The sequence below is a fragment of the Caretta caretta genome, chromosome 1, assembly GCF_965140235.1.
Source record: "Caretta caretta isolate rCarCar2 chromosome 1, rCarCar1.hap1, whole genome shotgun sequence".
Taxonomy (NCBI): domain Eukaryota; kingdom Metazoa; phylum Chordata; order Testudines; family Cheloniidae; genus Caretta; species Caretta caretta.
Genome location: NC_134206.1, coordinates 246,153,003 through 246,175,617, shown reverse-complemented (window position 1 = coordinate 246,175,617; position 22,615 = coordinate 246,153,003). Strand labels below are relative to the sequence as shown.

The window sequence follows — 22,615 nt, the reverse complement described above, 5'->3', positions numbered from 1 at the left end:
AATTGGTAATGAGTTCTGGGGTTTTCAGTGAGACGAGGGAATTGCATGAGAGACTACCCTGTGGAGGATGGTACCGAGCAATGGCACCAAATTGCCATGCAAAGGACGACTCCTGATTTGCATAGCAGCCTTTTGTTTTCGGAGATGAAGGTCCCATTGAATTCAATCAGGAGTTCTGCCTGAGTATATGACATGGAATACAAAAACACACCAAACAAAAACAAAAACACAGGAGAAATTAACTTGAGGGTATGCCTTAAACTTTTAGGACTCTATACAGCAAGGTGGACAAGAATGTGCTTACGGATAGGTCTACCCTTCAAGCTGGACAAGTGATTCCCAACTCGAGGACAGACACTTGCACTAACTCTGAGCAAGCTAGCACGCTAACAGAATGAGGACATGGCAGTTTGAGAGGCAGGAAGAGTTAGACTCTCTCGAGTGCATTCTCATCAGAGACACTAGGTGTGTACTGGGGATGGCTAGACCCGCCCGCCACTCGCACTGCCTCTCAATGGTATCATGAGTAAGACTGCGCGTCTGTCATGGAGGTCACGGATCACCTACGGGAGGGGACCCCAGCTCTCACTGGCATGCCCCTGCAGCTCCTACGTGGAGGGATCAGGGGGCTCTGCGCACCACCTGTGACCGCAGGTGCCACCCCTACAGTTCCTGTTGGCTGTGGTTCCTAGCCAATGGGAGCTGCAGAGCCGGCACTTGTGGCAGAAGAAGCGCACGGACTCCACGGAGTGCCCCTGGCCTTCCATCCCCAAAGGAGCTGCAGGGGCATGCCAGTCAGAGCCAGGTAGGGAGCCCGCCAGCCCTGCCATCCCTCCCCCCCCCCAGCTGTGTCCTGGATCACGTGCCACTGTGCCCCGCTACCCTCCCCCAGCGGGGATCCTAGGCCATGCACTGCCACACCCCTGGCCTGTGGGCCACCCCCCAACACCCCCCAGCACCAGCAGGGTTCCGGGCCACCCCTTCCAGCACCCACGATGCCCCCAGACGCCCCCCCTCCCCCCCCGAGTAACCCCGGCCCAAGTTTTAGCTAAGGGTACATAGTAAAAGTCATGGACAAGTCACAGGCCGAAAAGGGCAGTGGGTGGGAGGGACCCAGAGGGTCACATGACCCTCCCCAAATGCCGGGGAGGAGGAGGAGGGCAAGGGACCAGCAGCCAGCGGGGACAGAGCCTCTCCTCTTCCGGCCATGCTGCCTGGCGGGGCACTACCTGGCACAGTGCAGCTGCACAGTGCAGCGGGACAGAGCCCCCGTTTGCCAAGTAACGTGGGGACGGGGAAGGGTCAGGATGCGGTATCACGTGGTGAGGCCACATGCCCCCCTTTGGCTGGGGCCCCCAGTGTCCCTCCCCACTAGTAGCCACTACAAGTTGTGAATTTTTGTTTACTGCCCATGACCTGTCCATGACTTTTACTGAAAACACCCATGACTAAAACATAGCTTTAATCAGGAGTTTTGATTCCACTTCCTCCTTTGTTTTTGTAAGTAAATTACTACTAGCAAAAGACTTTACAAAAAGTGAGTCTTGCACTTCAGTCTGGTCAGAGTTAGACTTGGGCTCAATCTGGTTTCATCTGACAATGTTTTTCCTGCTGGGGTCATGTCACCATTGTTGGCAAAACTGAACCAGAGTCCCATAATGCTCTGTGGCTAGAGCAGGGGTGGCCAACCTGAGCCTGAGAAGGAGCCACAATGTACCAATGTACATTGCCAAAGAGGCACAGTAATATGTCAGCAGCCCCCCATCTGCTCCCCAGCCTGCCGGCAGCCCCCACCAATCAGCGCCTGTCGCTCCAGCCCCAGAACCAGTGCCTAGGTAAGGAGCTGCATATTAACCTCTGAAGAGCCGCATGCGGCTCGGAGCCACAGGTTGGCCACCCCTGGGCTAGACCAAAGGTGAAGTGGGAAAATATTGCCTGAAAAACTATAGTACTGATGTTGCAGTGGTGGTTTCCATACGAGGAGTGGAGCTGTACTAAGGACATGGAAGTGTACTAAGAACTGTGAATCCAGTTCTCACAAATAGAGACATTAACTAAAGTATGCAAATGGTTTTACGACTGTAACTAAAAAGGTGATGGGATAAGGTATGTTGTGCAACTACATAAGAAAGACGCCAATAGTAACCAAATAAGATCTAGCATACATTTCAAAATGCTTTGTATCCATTTTAAGTTGTAAAAGTAAGAACTGTAAATAGAGCTATGAAATGCATTTTGAAAATCTACTAAGAAGCTAAACTATTGCAATCTCTGTTGTGTGTAGGTATAGCTCTGTTCTTTATTTGACAAGTCTGTCAGAGAATAAAACGTATGCCCTGTTGAAGCTTGTGAAATATGTGCAGACTACTAGGTACAGATATCTGTGCTGGGGTCTGCTTGGTCTCTGTGTTTTGCAACATATTTATGGAACCAAATCAGAAAAGACAGGGCTGTAACCAGGGTGGGGTGAGCAAGGCAGCTGCCCAGGGTGCAAAGCCATGGGGACAGAAAAATGAGGCAGAGAAATGACAACAAAAACACAGTAGGGGGCAGAGGCAACATGGGAGTATTGATAGTGAGGGGACAGCAACGCCCCGTGGGGCTCGGTTGCACCTGCACAGTAGGGCTCAGAGAGGGAGCACCACCTCCAACCCAATTCACCTCAGTGGCCCACTCAGATTGTCTGGGTTGTGGGGGCGGACAGGCGGGTGCAACCAAAAAATTCGAGAGGGGGCACGCGACCCTGCATGCCCCCCTCCATGCATTGCCTCTAGTTGGAGATACAAATAGGCTTCCTCGTCCCAGGTGCTAAAATGCCTACTCACAGCTCTGAGAAAAGATTAAAGGTTGGTGCATATATAGTGGAGTTTGGGGCATTTCCATTTGTTGCGTATAAACAAGGGTAGTATAAAATGAGCAGAAGTAAGCCCATGATTTCAGGACTGACATTGCAAGACAGGTCCCCAGAGTTGGTAATATATAACCTCTTTGTATTGTGCTGATTTATCTTGGATCAGCAAACTGGTTGAGTCTGCAAAAAGAACAGGAGTACTTGTGGCACCTTAGAGTCTGGCTGATCTCACATTATTAACTAAAACCAATTTTATAACACCTTGAACATGCTGCTCCTCAGCACTTGAAGAGATTCCTCTTCGATCTTAACATCCAGTTTGCAATCACAGTGTGACACCCCTCCCCTCCGCATGCATAAGGATAAGACGAGATTTGGCATTTGTTTAATAAATAAGGAAACGGCAAATGTTCTAACCTGAGTCACTGATATTTTCCTTGCCATTTATTATTTGTACTGTTGTAGCACCAATCAGGGCTATGTTGTGATAGGCACATAATGAAAAGATGGTCTCTGCCTCAAAGAGATCATAAAGCTTTTGGTTTTGCTAAGTGAACTCATAATGAACCTCTAAACCTGTGAGGCCTTAGGTTACAATCAGTTCTGTGCTGTTAGCCATTACAAATGCAAAAGTGAAGTGGTTTTTTTCCCCCCAACAAAATGTCTTCCACAGGAAATCATATTACATTTCATACAGTGCCATACAGAAAATCCTGCACATATTTGACTCATCATCAGAATGTCCACAGTGTGCCTTGCAACAAAGAAGGCAATATGAACATGATCCTGAATTGGTTAGGGAGCCTGTAAGAGAGTTTATACACCCCATACCGAGCACGGACAGAAGAAAGAGGAGAGTCATCCCTACATACAAGCAACCAGGCTGACCACATTTTACCCACAGCAATGAATAACTACCAATGCTGATTTCTCCAGACATATCAGGTCCTCACATGGCGCTGTGCATTTGTCTCTAGATGGTGCTGTGCATTTTGACAGATTTGCATTAGCTTGCAGAGCATTACACCAGAGTCATTGCCATCTGTATGATAATCCATTTGCTACAACGTGGTGCTCACATTTAATTGTAAGCATGGCCCACAATCACAGTTTTGCTTTTTTTCTTATTACAACAGATTGTTGGCTCATTCGTGCAACAGAAAAAAAAACAACCCAACTGAAGTGAAAAAACAAAGAAGCTGAAACTGATTGAAGTGAAGCACGGCCACATATATCGATATATGTACTTGTGGGGTGCGGTGGGGTAAACTACTCCAGACACAAAGAAGTGGGGCATGATCAAATAAGCTTGAGAACCACTGCTGTAGATGAATTGAAGGGGGCCACTTAGGAGAAAGCTAGGACCCCTAGAGAGACTGAACCAAGAGCAGCTGACAGAGCCAGCAGATTGAGAAGGTGGGCACGGATATGCCCTTTCTTGGTGAACATGAGAAAGTCAGTAATCAAATGTTAAGCAAGTCGGAGCCACAATATAACCTGCAGTTCCAAGGAGACAGATCCATGTTGGTTTGTCAACTGTGGCACGTGACTTTTGACTACCGGGAATACTTCAACTTTATGAGCTCTGCTATTGTTGTCTCTCTCTCTCATTCTCACACACCCCACCCAAGGCAGAAAACTTATGATGGAATGTATTTAAATCAATAATGGAATGCACGTACTCCCTTGCTCTGATCCCGCTGACTTGTAGCAATTTTGTCTACACTGCAATAAAAGCTCTGCAGCATGGCTGCGGCTGTCCTAGGCCAGCTGACTCGGGCATATGGGGCTCAGGCTACAGGGCTAAAAATTGTGTAGACGTTTGGACTTGGGCTGGAGCCACAGCTCCCAGACCCACAAAGCAGGAGAGTCCCAGAGCCAAGGCTCCAGCCCAAGCCCAGAGTATACACTACAGTGTTTAGTCCCACAGCCTGAGCCCTGCAAACCTGTGTCAACTGACCTGGGCTCTGTGACCAGTGCCATGGATTTTTTTGTTGCAGTGTGGGTGTACCCCAGACATCTAGAGAGGGACCACTGGTGATTGACAGGGAATGTTTGTTATCAGATGTGTTCTGTGATTAATGAAATAAAGAACCATTGATTGATGTTTATGTCAGGAAGAATCGCTTTTGTCATTGATGGTTTCTGTAATCATGGCTCAGCTGCAGCTGTCTTTAGCTTATTTGTCATAACTGTTGCCAACCTACTATGATAACATTTTTTAAAAAAAGATACTAGAGACTTTTTAAGTAGCAGTAAACACTTTACTTGTTGCTGAAAACCATAAAGATTGGTGTTGCTGACTTGACTTCCTGGCTCCACCTGCAAGGTGCTTCTTTTGATAAGGCTCACTACATAACGATTCCCCCATACAGCACTAGGAGTAACTTTGGATTGTAAGATATCTGGGACAGAACCTATACTAAGCTCAATTGTAGGAAAGAAATTTCTTTGTCTTGAACAGTACATAAGAGAAGTGTTTTGGGGAGTAAGTTATGAGTGAATCAAGTCACTTCTCCAGTCTTCAGCTCAGGTGAGTAACCTCTCTTTCTGTATTTTTCACTGTGCTGTATTAATCTTTGACTAATAATCTCCATTTACATAAATGCCCATTGAGCCTGTTACTTGACATCTCATATCGTTATTAAACATTTGAACCCAAAACAAACTGAAGCAGACTGAAGCCTCAAACTGTCAGACACAGGAGGTAAATTTCTTTTCTGATTTACCCCTGTGCAAGCCCCTGAAGTCATTGGGTGAGAGTCAGCACAGAACATGGCCCACTGCTCCTGAAGAATCCAGATCTCTTTGCAAAGATTTGTAAAACTGGCCACTCAGGATTTAATAGCATATACGAATAATGTCAACAATTGACTTAGTCCATCACTTTCTGAAAAGCCTTCGGCTGGCCTAAGTTACTTTTAGCCAACAATAACTATATAAGACTGAATCAACACAGATGTTTCCCACTGGGGCTCGTCCTCATCTATAAACAAGGACTGGTCACTCAATTGTTACTTATTAGAAAAAAATTCCCAATAATAATAATAATTAACAATATTAATCATAGGGATCACATAAGACTTTTAGGGTTTAGTGGCAGCATGGTCCAGTGAATAGAGCACTGGACTGGAACTCAGGGGACCCCGGTTCTATTCCTGATTCTGGCACTAACCTCCTGGGTGACCTTGGCCAAGTCACTTCACCTCTCTGTGTCTCTACTTCCCTTCCCAACCTTTGCCTTGTCTATCTAGACTGTAAGCTCTTCAGGGCAGGAACTGTCTCTCATTACATGTTCGTACAGTACCCAACACCAAGAAGCCCTGATGTCAGCTGGGGCTCTAGATGCTACCATGATACAAACAGAATAAAACTAGGAGGCTAATCATTTCCCAGTAGTTTCAGTAGGTACCTCCACTGATTTATCCTGCTCCTGGCTCTTGCTTTGATTTATCACTTCATAGAAAGTAAAAAGCACTGTTGAAAGTGCACTTGTTTCATTTGGCGTTTACAATCTTAAAAGACCCTTTCTGCTAAGAAAAACAGGGAATAGAGAGATTAAAGTAACATACATGCTGTAAATTATGCAGTGTCCTCTTATCAAGGATCCATCATTCTGCCTAACCCTTGCTTGACCTCCCCTCTGTCCATTGTTTAAGTCTTTTTATTTGTGGCAGAGCTAAATGCCTGAATGTTGCCAAAGGAAAACAGTGTCACTTATGTGTCAGATCAGAAATGTGTGTTCAAAGTCCCAGTCCCAGATTCATCAACAGGAAACAAGACCAACCGACAAATGTTTTTGTTCAAATGTGGATGCCTTTTCGAGTACAACGACGACGAACTGGATGTGTGAAAATTGCTCTGAAAAAAACAATGTTAAAATCACATTTAATCAGTGAGATTGTCTTTTTTGAATGTATGATCAGATTATGAACAGTCATGATATTATGAACTATGTTTCAACAAATGTTAAAATTAATGTAATATGGCCCTCATTTGGTTTCAGATATAAGGGCTGAATGAGTCACTGGGAGAAAGCATGGAAATTTAGAATAGCAGGGGAACTGTACAATGATGCATAATAAGTGGGTGGGGGTGAATGGCTGCCTTGCAATTCTTCAACTGATCTACTGCTTAATAAGTGTATTCAGCACAAGTTCAAGCCAATTGACATAACCAGACTCAGGAAAGTTCTCCCCCAAACTCACAGCTGTTCCTATGACGGACAGGTAATGTCATATTGTAGCGTATCAGTACCCTTTTATAGTATGAGCAAAGACCTAGCAGGGTTACCAAAGCACTGACCCAGAGAACATCACTTAGTTCTCTGGGTCAGTGGTACAAAGAATGCTAAAGTTTCCTATCCGGTGTTTTCTGGAAGAAACACCGAAGACAGGAAAAGTGGATACAAAGGACAGAGGAAGTGACCCAATAAATATAAAGATCATTACATGCAAAATGAGGCACAGGAAAATATTTCTATTCAATCTGGGTCAGCGCTAGCAAACACTATTCCACAAACTCACTACAATTTTGTACCTCTATTGCTTTGTGCAGCCAAATCTATTACTCTTCAATTTGCTTAATTGCTGCTTTTTTCCCCCTCTAGACCACTTGCAGACATGGATCAGAATCTCATCCTTTTAGATATCTGGGGCCTAATTTTCCATTGCCATGCATCTCATATAGTCATTACACAAGTGTAAAATGAGTGCTAAGCGAGCTACAATGCTATCAAATCAGAAGGATTTACATCTACTTTGTGCTCACTTTGCATCGATGTAAGTGACTACACAAGTGTGACAGATGTGCCCTTATAATCACACCCTGCACACTACTGTAATAATCTTTGAAAACTAATACCTTGCTGGTCAATAATATTCTGGTCAAACGTATATAACAACATTATATATACAGTTATTAACATAAGCTGAAATCATAACAGAAGTGTGTTTACTAGACAAGTCTGGGAAGTAGGTAAACCTGTTCCTCAAAGACAAAGGACAAACTGATGCCACAGCCAGATGTCATCAAAGCTGACGGGCCATAACCTATCGAGTGGCCATTCTTTGGCAAGGAAAGGGGGCAGGAATAAATAGGTCTGCATCTCAGCAAACAGCAGCAAAAAGCCTCCTCCCTACCAGACTCCATGTCTCCTTGCTTTCAGCTAGAAAGAACTTTATCTACGGGTCACTCTCAGGAAGATGCATTTTAAAGGGTAACTGAACTATAAGAGTGAGGGCAAAAACACCCCAAGTTCTCTCTCCCTATCCATCTTCTTGAACCAAAGATGAAAAAAGAATCTAGCTCTTTGATTTTGGGAGGTGTCCTGACCTGAAGATCAGTCAGTAATGCTGTTGGGAGCATGTGGTAAGAATTTAATCTTGAACCAAGCCAAGTTTGTAAAGTTTTAGTATCAGGAAGTGTTTTATCTCTATTTCTCTTGTAACTATTTGTGACTTTATTGCCTGTGCTTGTACTCACTTAAAATCCTATCTTCTTTTGCTAAATACACTTGTTTTAGTTTTTTAGTCAAAATTAATCCAGGGTTGTGGTTAAACTGGGCTGTGTGGTAACTCCATTTAAAAGGAGCACATTGTTGTATATTGTTCCCTGACAGGGACAGACCTAAAATGTCTGGACTGTCCAGGAGAGAGCTGAACAGTGCAGAACAAACATTTTTCAGAGGGGAAATTCAGGACTGGGAATATGTTGAGATCACCCTGAATGCAGTAGCCAAGGCTGCTGTAAACCAGAGTGGGGCTGGTGTTTAGTGAGAGTATCGGGGTCAGAATTGCTGAATCAGGACTATGGCTATACACAGACACTCAAGGTGTGATCTGCATGTTGTTTGGCTGTTTGTGAGGAGCCCAGGTTGGGAGCCACAACAGTGAAGCACTGTGAGGCACCCAAGGCTGCAGGGTAGGTTGTGACACAGTCCCTCATTGGTCTGGATTGCACCCCGGAATGTCACAACAAGGTGCAAAGGAAAAGACAGTCAGGTGACTGGATTCCAAACATGTTCCCAGGATCAAAGTTTACAGCACCTCATGGACACATCAGAACCAGGTGGTGGACTTCCAAAGAAGGCACCAGCTACCAGAGTCTTAATGGAGTTTGCACAGGGCACTTTTAAAGATACATTTCTAAAGGCAGATCTTCCATGGCAGGGCTGTGGCTGCTGAGGAGTAGATTTGCCAAATGGTATCACCAAACAGGAACTCCTCGTCCACACAGACCTAACAGAATGGCCAGTGAACACGTGGTGGAGGCCTTGTTATTACTGTTACTTTTATATAGCCCCAAAAAGTGCCTGGGGCTTTACAAGTTTACTACTCTGACTTGGGCGGTAGAGGGAAAAGGTTCCCGATCTGCTGTTTATGGGGCATCATATAGATCTGGGTATATTCCCATCATGTCTAGTAACTAAATAATAAAACCCTACTACTGAAGCAGTAAGCTATTTATAGCAAATCCAACATGACCTCAAAAATCTCATCCAGTTTAAAGGTGCTTTTATGTGATGTGCTTATAGAAGCAGAGAGACAATTTCCATTTTGCTATAGATAAACTAGAAAGTAGAAAAATCTCAGGCTCTCAGATCATTCATCCAGTTAACAGTCATTAAACCATGAGCCACCCTAGGCTGCTGCTTTATTTGTTTAAATAGCAAATCATCCCTAGTTTAATTCATTTGACTCCAGATTAATCTGGCCCTTTGATTCAGGTTGATGGGGTCCATCTGATTTCAGAGTTCACACAGCAACGCACAGAACAGGAATAAGTATTAAAAAGGGTTCTATTTCAGATCCTCTGTAGGGGCTAGCTCGCTCACACACACACCCCGGCTCTCCCTGGGATACTATACCAGCAAAGTAATCCAAAGTAGAATAAGTACCAAGTCTCTCACCCTCTATGCTGTTAATCCCTGAGCCCCGGAAGGTTGCAGGGTCCCCTCGCCCCTGGCGGAGTGCATTCTTCCTTGTACTCAATAGCACAAACAGTGCCTTTTTAAACGCCTGCTTAACCTAACAAGGCCCACCTGTCCAGACTGCTGCAGGACTGACAGCTCATACACTCCCTTCACGGCAAGGCAAATCTTTTACCCCTAAATGAAACTCAGTATTCCCCCATGTGTGCAGGTACATACTCTCCATCACAGCTCTTATGAATTGTTTCCCCACACATGCCTGTGTTAGACAACAAAAAAACATGATGTTAGTAAATATTAATCCTTTTAGTCCTCTTCTTTTTATACATTAAATTCATTCACATATCAACGATTCTCCCAAAATCCATATGGTATTAGCAAAGAGTGTGTTTGAAAAGTAAGGCAAGAGTGTTGGTTTATAACCTGTGAATGACCTATATTTAGGAATTTCATATGACTGAGTATTGGACTGTACTTCATTATTGCAGGTGCCTCTAAGTGTATGGGAAAACAGATGTGCAAAAAAGAGACCCCCCTCAAACTACTAAAAGTGTCTACTGGAATATAAGAAGGATTGGGTGACTGACAGGGAACAATTGTTATTGCAGATGTTTTCTGAAATGATGAAATGGGGATCCATTAAAAGATGTTATTAACTCAGTGGGAAATGCTGTTTGTAATAATGTCAGTAATAATGACCAGATTAGAATTCCCTTTAGTTTACCAATCATGTAACTTAAAGATACCATAATAGAAATTCTATAAGGTAAAATGAAACTGTTAAAACATAACACAAAGTGAAATTAATCGTAGGAAAGTAATTTTCCTTCCAAAAAGGGGTTTCTTTGTCTCATGCCCTATAAAAAGACAGGTTTCAGAGTAGCAGCCGTGTTAGTCTGTATCCGCAAAAAGAAAAGGAGGACTTATGGCACCTTAGACACTAACCAATTTATTTGAGCATGAGCTTTCGTGAGCTACAGCTCACTTCATCGGATGCATTCAGTGGAAAATACAGTGGGGAGATTTATATACACAGAGAACATGAAACAATGGGTGTTACCATACACACTGTAACGAGAGTGATCAGGTAAGGTCAGCTATTACCAGCAGGAGAGCGGTGGGGGAAAAAACCTTTTGTAGTGATAATCAAGGTGGGCCATTTCCAGCAGTTGACAAGAACATCTGAGGAACAGCGGGGGGAGGGGGGGGGAATAAACATTGGGAAAAATTTACTTTGTGTAATGACCCACCCACTCCCAGTCTTTATTCAAGCCTACATTAATTGTATCCAGTTTGCAAATTAATTCCAATTCAGCAGTCTCTCATTGGAGTCTGGTTTTGAAGTTTTTTTGTTGAAGAATTGTAACTTTTAGGACTGTAATCGAGTGACCAAAGAGATTGAAGTGTTCTCTGCCTGGTTTTTGAATGTTATAATTCTTGACGTCTGATTTGTGTCCATTTATTCTTTTACGTAGAGACTGTCCAGTTTGGCCAATGTACATGGCAGAGGCCAAGGGTGGTAATGTATCTATTCTTTCTGTAGTCTGTTTAGTACTGTACTAATCTCTGATTGATAATCTGATTAAATAATTCCATTTGATCCTGTTATTTGACAATCTGGAATTGTTATTAAATTTCAACATGCAACAATGGTATCATCATAGAACCATAGGGTTAGAAGGGACCGCAATGGCCACCTAGTCTAACCCTCTGCCAAGATGCAGGATTTGTTGAGTCTAAACCGTCCAAGACAGATGACTATCCATCCTCCTTTTGAAAACCACCAGTGAAGGTGCTTCCACGACCTCCCTAGGCATCTGTTCCATTGTCCTACTGTTCTTACAGTTAGGAATACATAAATGAAAAACTTCCTAACTAGAGGAACAACCAGACAGGAAACCACAGATGCCAATTTTACATGACTTATCCTACAACCCGTCTCATGCCTGAGCTACTCACTGCTACTACTTCTGCTTTCGTATCACTCATTGTGACAAGAGTGCTCTCTTTGCAAAGTGAAAAGATGAATTTTAGTTCAGCTGCCACCTGTGCCTCAACAATTCTTCTTTTCTTTGGCAGTTCTAGACCCTCAGAGCAATCTGCGTGGGCCACTCTGACATCCAGCTTCTATGCTTCTTTTCAAATAAAAGTTATCAACAGTACATTGTGAAGTGGGTGCCAGTTTAGAAAGCCATGCTAACCACTTCTCAGGTCTTTCCTTCCTACCTCTCTAGAAGTGGATCCTTTCTTACAAAGCTACATAGGTGTTTGTAAGGAGATAATACAATTACTCTTTCATGGCAAGAATACTTAGTTATTTTTCAGTAGATTGAGCAGGTTCAAAATATGGCCACTAGCTAGCATCAGAGAGACAACAAAATCAGGAACGAGGGTAACGTGATAAAAATTTTGAATTGATTTGTGTTTTTACTGCAAAAAAAACACTAAACAAAATTTAAAAACCTCAATATTTGAGGATTTCACATCTTATTTAAAATTTTCAAATATATTCCGTTTGTTTGTGGTTTTTTGGGGGTGGGGGGGAGGAGAAACCATAAATAATTGTGGCTTTTTTAACTGATTAAAGGATCATTTCCGAATGAAAACAGCCCATATTTATTTTTTAAAGGGTCCTTTTTTTAGTATAAAAATGCAAACATTCCAACGTCTCTGGAATGAAAATCAATTTGGGTACAAAACTTGCTCAAGTTTTGGAAGCAAAAAGGCCATTTCATGCACAGTTAAATTTCTCCATCATTAAATGGCCCAGAACAAAAGGAATTATAATAGTTAGTGATTAAGGTCCTGATAGTAGCTATTCATACTTGGAAAAAATCCACAGCACAACTATTTCAATTGCTGAAGCAGTGAAGTCTGGCATGGGTTTGAAATAGAAATAGTCCAAAGTTTCATCCACCATATCCTTTTGGTATTAAAAGGGAAATCCTGACGCCAATGAAGTGAATGGGAGTTTTGCAATTGACTTCAGCAGGGTCAGGACTTGATCCTAAAACTTCTCTCTCAGCCCAATCTCAGTGTAAGATAGAGGTCTGTGGGGAGTGTGTACCCTGTTCTCTTCTCCCCATCCACCCTTTCACTGCTACTTATTTCCCCATGCCCTCTGGAAACCAGGTGTACGCTGATGGTTAAGCTCCTTAACATTCCCATTACCAAAGCCTTGATGTTCATTTATTTTATCTACTGGATTGCAGGCAGCCATGGTTTTTGGTGGCTGTACCTTTCTGCAGTCCCAACAGCTATGCAGAGGTTTCCAATGACACAGAATATGGTTTCACCCCTTTGTCTGCCAGGTTTCATCTGAAGTTCCTTTTCCATAGGTTGAAGAGAGCTGGAATGAATGGCAGCCCTTAAAACTTATCAGTGAACGTGTTTGGAGACTAAAAAAGGGATTTATCTGCATCATGTTCAAACTCCTCAGCCTACCCTTTTAAGCTTTGCACAGTTCCAACTCTGCCTATATCTCTGCTCTTTTCCTCCTATGTCCAAACTCAAGATCTTGGTTACGCCCAACTTGATCTCATAACCGCCCCCCTCGATACGGTTTCCCACTCTTAACTTCATGCTTTTCTACATCCTGTCAGCTGTGCTCGGATCAGATTTACAGTTCCCATACATGTAGAGTCCTTCCACAGCTGGCCCCCTCGCAAGAGCTTCCTGCTCCGGATTTTGAGTCTGGTCACATATTGTTTATATGGAATTAGCCTAAAGTAGGGCTGTAAGCTCCTCAGGTCAGAGACCTCATCTTCTTGCTGGACTATAAAGCACTGAGCCCCCTTATCCTATTCTAGGGGGAGATTTTCAATGGCACAAATGGCAAAACTGGGCTCCTAACTGCCATTTGTGCCTTTGCAAATCTCCCCCATAAAAACCAAAAATATTTAAAATATAGCAAAATTCACAGCAAAAGTGACAGAAGATAAAGAGTATATTGTAAAAAGATCCTGTTACATTGTGACACTTTTGGCTTTATTTTCACCTTTCACCAGTTCACATGCAGCTACATAAAAGGTTAAATAAGCTGTTAACCATATTGATTTCTATAGACATACAGGCCAGCAACCATTCCCATAATATATCTGAACTTTGCCACTGATTACTGAAAAATGTTCCTCATGACTATAAACTTAGTTAATGAAAACGGAATATGGTCTCTGGTTCAGATTACTGAAAGATTTTAAGAGGCTCTAATCAATGTTGGTAGTTGGCTTTAGTGTATGGGTGATGGGTAGTCTTGCTGGTCTGTAACATACAGGAGGTCAAATGTGATGATCTGATGGTCCCTTCTGGCCTTAAACTCTAGGACCACAAATTTTGAATGTCACAAGCCAGAGGCCTTGGGTGGGGAGGACAAAGGACGGGCTTACTTTTGAAAACATTTTATTTATTTATTTATTTATTTGGATTTAAAATAATAATTTTAGGATGCCTAGCCGAGGTTCTAGACCTCACAACACATCATTAATAATACAATGAAGTCTCAGCAGCATTAATGTAATAATTTCAATAGGAACTCAGCCAGTCAGAGACCTCCAGACACTCCTTTCCACCTTTCATTGTTGTGGGACACGTACCCTCAGCCCTCTCAGACAGGTGTCTTTTGCACCAATTTGAACCTATTTCTGTGTGTACATGAAAGAGACAGACACACACACAAGGATGGGTGGGACAAGTTCCAGAGTCCCACAGGCCTCACAGAGAAAGCCCTGACAGCCCCCATCCCCCTTTTATAATGAGGAAAATCCAGCTCAAACAGCTTGACAGACTGTAGTAGTATGGCACATCGTTGGAATAATTCCTGTTTTTTTAAACTCTGGGATTACTCAATTCACAGAGCTCATAAGAACCATTGGCTTTCAAATATGTCCTGATTGTTCAAAATATCCTTGCAGGGATTCAGATATTTCTGCCCTATTGGAAAACTGCTGACCAGACACTCCTACAGTATATGATCAGCATCCTGATTCTGAAACACATGACCAGAATAAGAAGCAGAACCCAATCAGAAGAGAGTTCCCAGCACAGATGGGGGTTGGAGGTGCACTTTCCTCAAGCAACTTAGCAACATGGTACCTATAACAGGGCCTGCACTGGGAGACTCCAACAATCTGTTTTCCACACCAAAGAGGATCAACTGAGTCCAGACCAGAATACTGTGGGGTTATGATACACTCACAAAAATTACTATCTCCAGCATTGTGGAGGAGTGGTTAAAAATGTTTTTTTTAAAACATGGGGAGCTTAAATTTAATTTGTACTTTATGATTTTTTTATTAAGTATTTTAAAAAACAAACAACAGCCCCTCTTAAAAAAAAAAAGGATTTTGGACTTAATATTTGCTTGTTTCTCTACTCATACAGCACAAGACCATGTTCTTCTCTAATTTCTCTTTGTAAATGGATTATTAAACATACTGGTTGAATATTAGAGAGCCAAGGTGGGTAAGGTAATATCTTTTATAGGACCAACTTCTGTTGTTGAAAGAGACAAGCTTTCAAGCTATACAGAGCTCTTCTTCGGGTGTGGGAAAGGTAATCAGAGTGTCACAGCTAAATACGAAGTAGAACAGATTGTTAAACATAGGCGTTAACACATGTGGTAACTTCAAAATGAAGTGGGCCATTAACATCTCTGCAGTTTTGGGACAAATAAAGGTTGGTAGGTTACAGACTGTTGTAAAGAAACAGGCCTGGTCTACACTAGGAAATTAGGTTGGTATAATTATGTCAGTTAGGGGGGTGAAAAATCCATAGCTCTCAGCAATGCAGTTAAACTGACCTAACCCCAGGTGTAGACAGCAGTAGGTTGATGGGAAAATTCTCCCATCAACCTAGCATCTCAGGTAGGTGGAATACCTATACCAAAAGGAGGGATTCTCCCATCGGCGTAGTTTGTATCTTCACTGTGCTGCTGTAGCAGTTTATGTGTAGACATGCCCACATAAAGCCAGTATGTCTGAATCCATGATTTTCAGTGTCTAGCAAAGTTATGAATTTAAACTTCCAAACTTGTCATTTGAAGGTGTTGTGCAGGTTTCCTTTGAGGATGAGGCCTGAGGGGCCAGATATGGAGTGATTGTTTTGCAAAAAGGGATTACCTTTCCCAGATCAGAAGAAGAGCTCTGTGTAGCTCAAAACCTTGTCTCTTCCACCAACAGAAGTTGGTTTAATAGAAGATATTACTTCATCCATCTTGTCTCCCTCATATTCTGGGACCAACATGGCTACAATAATGCTGCAAATAACTGGCTGAATATGGCACAGATTGGGAGAGTATGTACTAAACAGCTTTCTGAAAACTGAGCAATCAGGCAAGAGCAGCCAGTAATGACTACATGAGCACTTATCAGTTCTTTGTTATTGTCTAGCTCCCAAAAATGTGGCAGGCATTTCTCCTACCTGTTTCTATGTATTGGAGCCTGATTCTGTCTACTCTATTTAGACTATGTCTACACTATGCAGCTTTTAGCGACACAGTTGTGCCGGTAAGAGTTGTGCAGCATAGCGACTGTTTGTCAGCAGGAGACAGTGCTCCTGCCGACAAAAAAACTCCCACCCCCAACGAGCAGCATTAGCATTGTCGGCAGGCAAGCGCTCCTGTTGACAAAGCACTGTTCATACTGGCGCTTGTCATCAGCAAAACTTTTGTCTTTTGTGGTGTGTGTGCTTTTTTAACACCTCTGAAAGACAAAAGTTTTGTCTTTCACTTGCAAGTGTAGGCAAAGCCTTAGTGTCAGTAGTGGAACACGGGACAAAGTCCACAGTCACTTAAAGTAGAACAGCACCTCAGTTCTTGACTCCCTACTGACACATAGGACCTATGATATTAATCTCAGTGAGATGTGCATGCCTGGAAAGAGAGGAGCAATGAGCTATGTAAGCAACAGGACACTTCTGGATATGAGTATGAGGGTAATGTGAGATACGTTTATTCCTCAGGCCAAAGGCCTACAAGCACCTGAGATGCGTAGTTACCTCCAATTATTACACTTCATTCAGTTTGTCATTATTCTATTAAGAAAATGGTAAGACTAGGAAATCTGAAGACATGTATTCTCTGGAGTCTGTAACCTTAGCTAGCCAGTTTGTTTCCTCCCTAATCCCAACTTTCAAAACATGACCAAACTCATGACCCCTGTACAGTAGAGTGAACAACTAAGCAGTGGTAGCTCTGGCTAGGCATAGCCAACCGAAAATAATCTGAGTGAGAAAACAGAAAGTGAGAGGAAGAGAGGAAATCATCTGAACAGAAGAGAACACAAAAAACAGGTATTTATGAGAAGTGCATCTTTCTGCAGGTCCTGAACAGTAAGTGATGAAAACCCTGCTGTGCTTTTCAAATTATAAATTTTTGACCTGGTTTTACTTCAAATGCAGCTTTTCAAAACAGTGATTGTTTTCTTTTTAAAAGCCCCGCCCACACACACACACACAGTTGCGGTGTCCCTGGGATTGATTACCGCAGGATACTCCCATATTTATAGATACAAGGCTATTTTTGAGACTCAGAGCCATACCATTTATCAAACTCAAAAAAACCCCATTCTTAGTCCCATCCCCTGCCCACATCCCTCACCCTCATCAATTTACCTCTTTCAGGTCGTGGACAATAGCAGTGAGCCTCTCATTCTCTGCTTGAACCTTGGTGACCACTGCCCTGCTCTGTTTCAGCTCATTTTGCATCTCCAAGATCTTCCCTAGGTAATAAGCTTCCTTTGATGCAGACTCCTGCAGGAGAGTCTCTTCACGTGTTTCACCATCTTCAGCCACTTTGCGGTGGATTGAGAATGATTGTCCAAATGCCTGCAAGAGTAAAATAATGGAAGCCCTTAAAAATCTACTCACTGTAGAGAGCAACTCTGCCCTGCAATGAGGAATGGACCACATCTGGGGCCTCCAAGCTATGACCAACTAAACACTGTATCAGCAGCTTTCCAAGAGATGAGGGTGTGACAGGTTGAACCCCCTGTCCGGGATGCCACCTGATGTGCTGGGGTCCCACTGGTTCTGCCTGTTCCACCAGCCTGGGTTTCCTCACCCTGCCCTAGGTGTGCCAGGCCCTCAAGCCTTCTCCAGCACACATACACAGGTAGGGACACACCCTGCTGCAAACGGACACAGACACTGAGATCAGCTCTGTGTGGGAGGAATCAGCTCGGGGATTTCCCACCACTCACATGCACACCTCCTTTGTGGCATAAACCCAAAGTAATATTGTCTTGAACTGTATAGAAAGTTCTGCACACCGCAAGCTCATAAAAATTCACCCCTCCCTCACTGTGGAGGGAGATGTACACAGCTTCCCCCCCCCCCCAAGGTATGAATGGCACAAACTGGGTTTTGAAATAAACAAGAAATTAGTTCATTAACTGTAAAAGATAAATTTTAAGTGATTATAAGGGATAGCAAACAGAACAAAGCAGATTACTGAGCAAATAAAACAAAACATGCAAATGAAGCTTAATACACCCAAGAAACAGATTACAAAATGTAATTTCTCACCCTAAATGTTGTTTTAGGCAAGTTGCAGAGTTTCTGTAGCTTAGAGTTCCAGTTATTTCTCTTTACAGACTGGACCCGTCTCAGCCTGGACTCAACCCCTGCCTTTCCCTTCAGGTGTTTTTAGCAATCTTCCTTCTTGGACTGGGAGGCAATGGAGACCAGTCCTGTTTGTCTTACTCCCCAGCCTTAAATAGAATTTACATAAAGCAAGAACCCTTTGTTTCCAGTGGAAAAATACCAGCAATGTCCAAGATGGTACTCTGTACCAGGTGACATCATCAGATGACCCTGCAGTGTCAAAGCAACAAAGCTCCTCAGGATGGTGGGAGATTAGTATCTCCAAAGCACTGGAATGAACCTAGGGAGGTGGTGGAATCTCCATCCTTAGAGGTTTTTAAGGCCCGGCTTGACAAAGCCCTGGCTGGGATAATTTAGTGAATGTTGGTTCTGCTTTGAGCAGGGGATTGGAGTAGATGACCTCCTGAGGTCTCTTCCAACCCTAATATTCTATAAGTTCTATTGTCCTTCTTAAATGGCTCATTCAGGCTGATTGCCTACTGTCTGGTGGGCGTTCCCCCAAGTACACACGCAGTTGTAATTGTTATAAAGTCAATATTCCTAACCTCAGATACAAAAATCATATATACATACAAATTGGATAAGCACATTCAGTAGATCATAACCTTTTCAATGATACCTCACATGACCCACCTTGCATAAAACATATCTTAGTTATGCCATATTCATGTCATAACAATATTTCTATGACAAATATGGGGTGTAACATCACAGAGGGCCCCACTTAATTTGCATGAAATAAAACACACTGAAGCTTTTGTCATCTGTAACATAGACGTAGCTCAGAATGAACACAGGTATCACCGTGCAATATTTCATCTTCTTCCAGGCAGTCTCGTCTGAGATCAAGATGATGCATTGCTTGCTGAGACATTTAGTCTTCCTGGGCTTAATATTCTTATTTGTATTATCATAGCACCTAGGAGACCTATTCATGGACCAGGACCCCTTACATTGTGAGGTGCAGGACAAAACACTGTCTCTGCCCGTGGGGCTTACGTCATCGGTAGCCATTTGGCCGTCACTGAACTAGGTAATCTAATATCTGCAAGTGCTCTTTTTCTCTAATTTCTATTAAATAGATTTTTTTAAAAGAGTGTACATGGCTAGTAGTGCTCTCTACATTGTCTTCCATTTTCAACAGTGTCTTATGATGTGACCCAACTTCAGGCAGTCAGGGGTGCAAAGAAAATGTGTGAAGGCTGATCATAATTCACAAGAAAGCTGAGAGGGCTATGTAGGCAATGACCATCTATATTACTGTACAGCAAATAGGGATGCCACTTTTAAACTCTTAAAAAAATAAATCAGAGAGTTTGACAGCATTTCCATTTTTATTTACTTTCTTCTTCTCATCCCTCCACTCCCTTCTTTTCTATCCCCTATTCCTCTCAGGAAAAGAGAGTATTATTATTTAGGGATGAAGAGAAATTTCTAAAGGAACAGATATTTGCCAGTTACTCTTTCCCTGATGCTGGCTTGAGTGATCCCCTTTCTTGCACAGCATTTCCCAGTGGTTAATGAGAGAGATGGTTGCTTTGTACAGCTCTAGTTCAGTACTTCAGCAGGCCCAGTAGAGATCAGCAGCATAATTTAGCTCAATAAGACAGACAAAAAGGTACATAGTGAAGAAACATCTGCCATTTCATTTTAATTACTGTTAGTCAAAACAGTGGATAACCTGCTCAAAACCAGACAGACAGTCTATCTCAAAATCCAATGGAAGTAACAAAGAGCCACTATCTTAATAATAGCTAAAGCTCTCACACATATTTCTTAACCCAAAAAATTATTCTTGCTGGAAGATGGTGATAGTCTTCCCATTTCAGGGCTGACAAAGGTTGTGGAAGCATCTATTCCTCTAATGGAGACCCTCCCAAAAATTTAATTTCTGCTGTACTCAGCTCCATTCTCAGCCTGATACCCCAAACCCAAAGTATACTAGACAGTTGGTCTTCTTGTAAACAGTGCTCTCCTTTACCTTCTTGTTAATAGAAATGTCATGCTGAATTAAGTTCATTGCCTTACTGTTATTTATAGCCTTCTCAGAACACATGCAACATTTTACTGGCATCACAACTGAAAGAACCCTTGAGAATTTAATCGCAAAACTCTGTTCATACCTTTGTACTTTGTAAGTGTGGTTTACTTGAAGGGTATTGTGAAATCAGCATTAAAGGATTCTAAATATATTCAATAATATATTAATCCAGCTGTCTCTTCAAAAGGCTGCAAGTTCTTAAGAAGCAGGAGTCAGCAACTTACTGGATGGATTATTTTAAACAAGAGGTTCGATTTAAAATAATGAAACTGTTAACTGTTAATTGTGATTCAGTCAATAAACCTGTTAATATAACAGTGAGTTAGGAACACTGCCGATAAAGTGCATCTTATGAAATAAAAGGTGCATTCAGTGGCTCATTATTAATTATTAAAGGCCTAAGCAATAAAGTGCCTGTCTATCAAAGGGACACAGATACTGTGGTGATGAAAGCTAGAGACAAAAACACATCTTTTTAAAAGTGGAAGTCAACCCTGAACATAAACTCTGGAAAGTCAAGCATAAAAGTATAATTAGACAAGCCAAAAAAAGAATTTGAAGAACAACTAGCAAAAGACACAAAAACTAACAGCAAAATCTTTTTTAAGAACACCAGAAGCAAAAACCTGCCAAACAATCGGTGGGGCCACTGGACAATCAAGATGTTAAAGGAGCACTCAAGGAAGACAAGGCCATTGTAAAGAATCAAAATAAATTTGTTGCATCAGTCTTCACTGCAGAAGATATAAGGGAGATTACATCTCAGCTGCCCTTTTTTGATGACAAACCTGAGGATCCGTCCCAGATTGAGTTGTCAGTCCAGGAGATTTTGAAACAAACTGATAAATTAAATGGTACTACATCACAAGGACCAGATGGTATTCACCCAAGAGTTCTGAAGGAACTCAAATATGAAATTGCAGAACTACTAACTGTGGTATGTAACCTATCCATTAAATCAGCCTCTGTACCAGATGACTGAAGGATAGCTAATGTAACGCCGATTTTTTCTAAAAGGCTCCAGAGGCAATCCCAGCAATTACAGGCCAATAAGCCTAACTTCAGTACCAGGCAAATTTGTTGAAACTATAGTAAAGAACAGAATTATCAGGCACATAGATGAGCACAATATGTTGGCGAAGAGTCAACATGGCTTTTGTAAAGAGAAATCATGTCTCACCACTCCATTAGAATTCCTTGATGGGGTCAACAAACATGTGGACAAGGGCAATCCAGTGGACATAGTGTACTGGAATTTTCAGAAAGCCTTTGATAAGGTCCCTCACCAAATACTTTTAAGCAAAGTAAGCAGTCATGGGATAAGAGGGAAGGTCCTCTCATGGATCAGTAACTGGTTAAAAGATAGAGAACAACGGGTAGGAATAAATGGTCAGTATTCACAGTGGAGAGAGGTAAACAGCAGAATCCCACAAGGATCTGTACTAGGACCAGTGCTATTCAACTTGTTTATAAATGATCTGGAAAAAGGGATAAACAGTGAGTTGGGAAAGTGTGCAGATGGTACAAAATTACTCAAGATAGTTAAGTCCCAGGCAGACTACAAAGAGTTACAAAGTGATCTCACAAAACGGGATGACTGGACAACAGTGACAGATGAAATTCAATGGTTTCAGAGTAACAGCCGTGTTAGTCTGTATTTGCAAAAAGAAAAGGAGTACTTGTGGCACCTTAGAGACTAACCAATTTATTTGAGCATGAGCTTTCGTGAGCTACAGCTCACTTCATCGGATGCATACTGTGGAAACTGCAGCAGACATTATATACACAGAGACCATGAAACAATACCTCCTCCCACCCCACTCTCCTGCTGGTAATAGCTTATCTAAAGTGATCATCAAGTTGGGCCATTTCCAGCACAAATCCAGGTTTTCTCACCCCCCCCACCCCCCTCCAAAAACCACACACACAAACTCACTCTCCTGCTGGTAATAGCTCATCCAAAGTGACCACTCTCCCTACAATGTGCATGATAATCAAGGTGGGCTTTGGATGAGCTATTACCAGCAGGAGAGTGAGTTTGTGTGTGTGGTTTTTGGAGGGGGGTGGGGGGGTGAGAAAACCTGGATTTGTGCTGGAAATGGCCCACCTTGATTATCATACACATTTTAAAGAGAGTGGTCACTTTGGATGGGCTATTACCAGCAGGAGAGTGAGTTTGGGGGGGGGGGGGGGG

The 22,615-nt window shown here is 42.5% G+C and overlaps 1 protein-coding gene across 12 annotated transcripts in view; it reads right to left on the bottom strand.

The window, feature by feature from the left end:
* The window catches only part of BICD1 (BICD cargo adaptor 1), a 253,737-nt gene that overhangs the window by 121,357 nt on the left and 109,765 nt on the right, over positions 1 to 22,615 (bottom strand). For 11 of the 12 annotated variants that reach the window (XM_075122705.1, XM_048829753.2, XM_075122697.1 and 8 more), the window contains one exon: positions 17,391 to 17,603. In XM_075122705.1, coding sequence (XP_074978806.1) covers positions 17,391 to 17,603 — 213 coding nt within the window. Of the gene's footprint in view, positions 1 to 3,295; positions 6,713 to 17,390; positions 17,604 to 22,615 lie in introns of those variants that run through there. The other variant, XM_075122719.1, reaches the window with a different exon arrangement.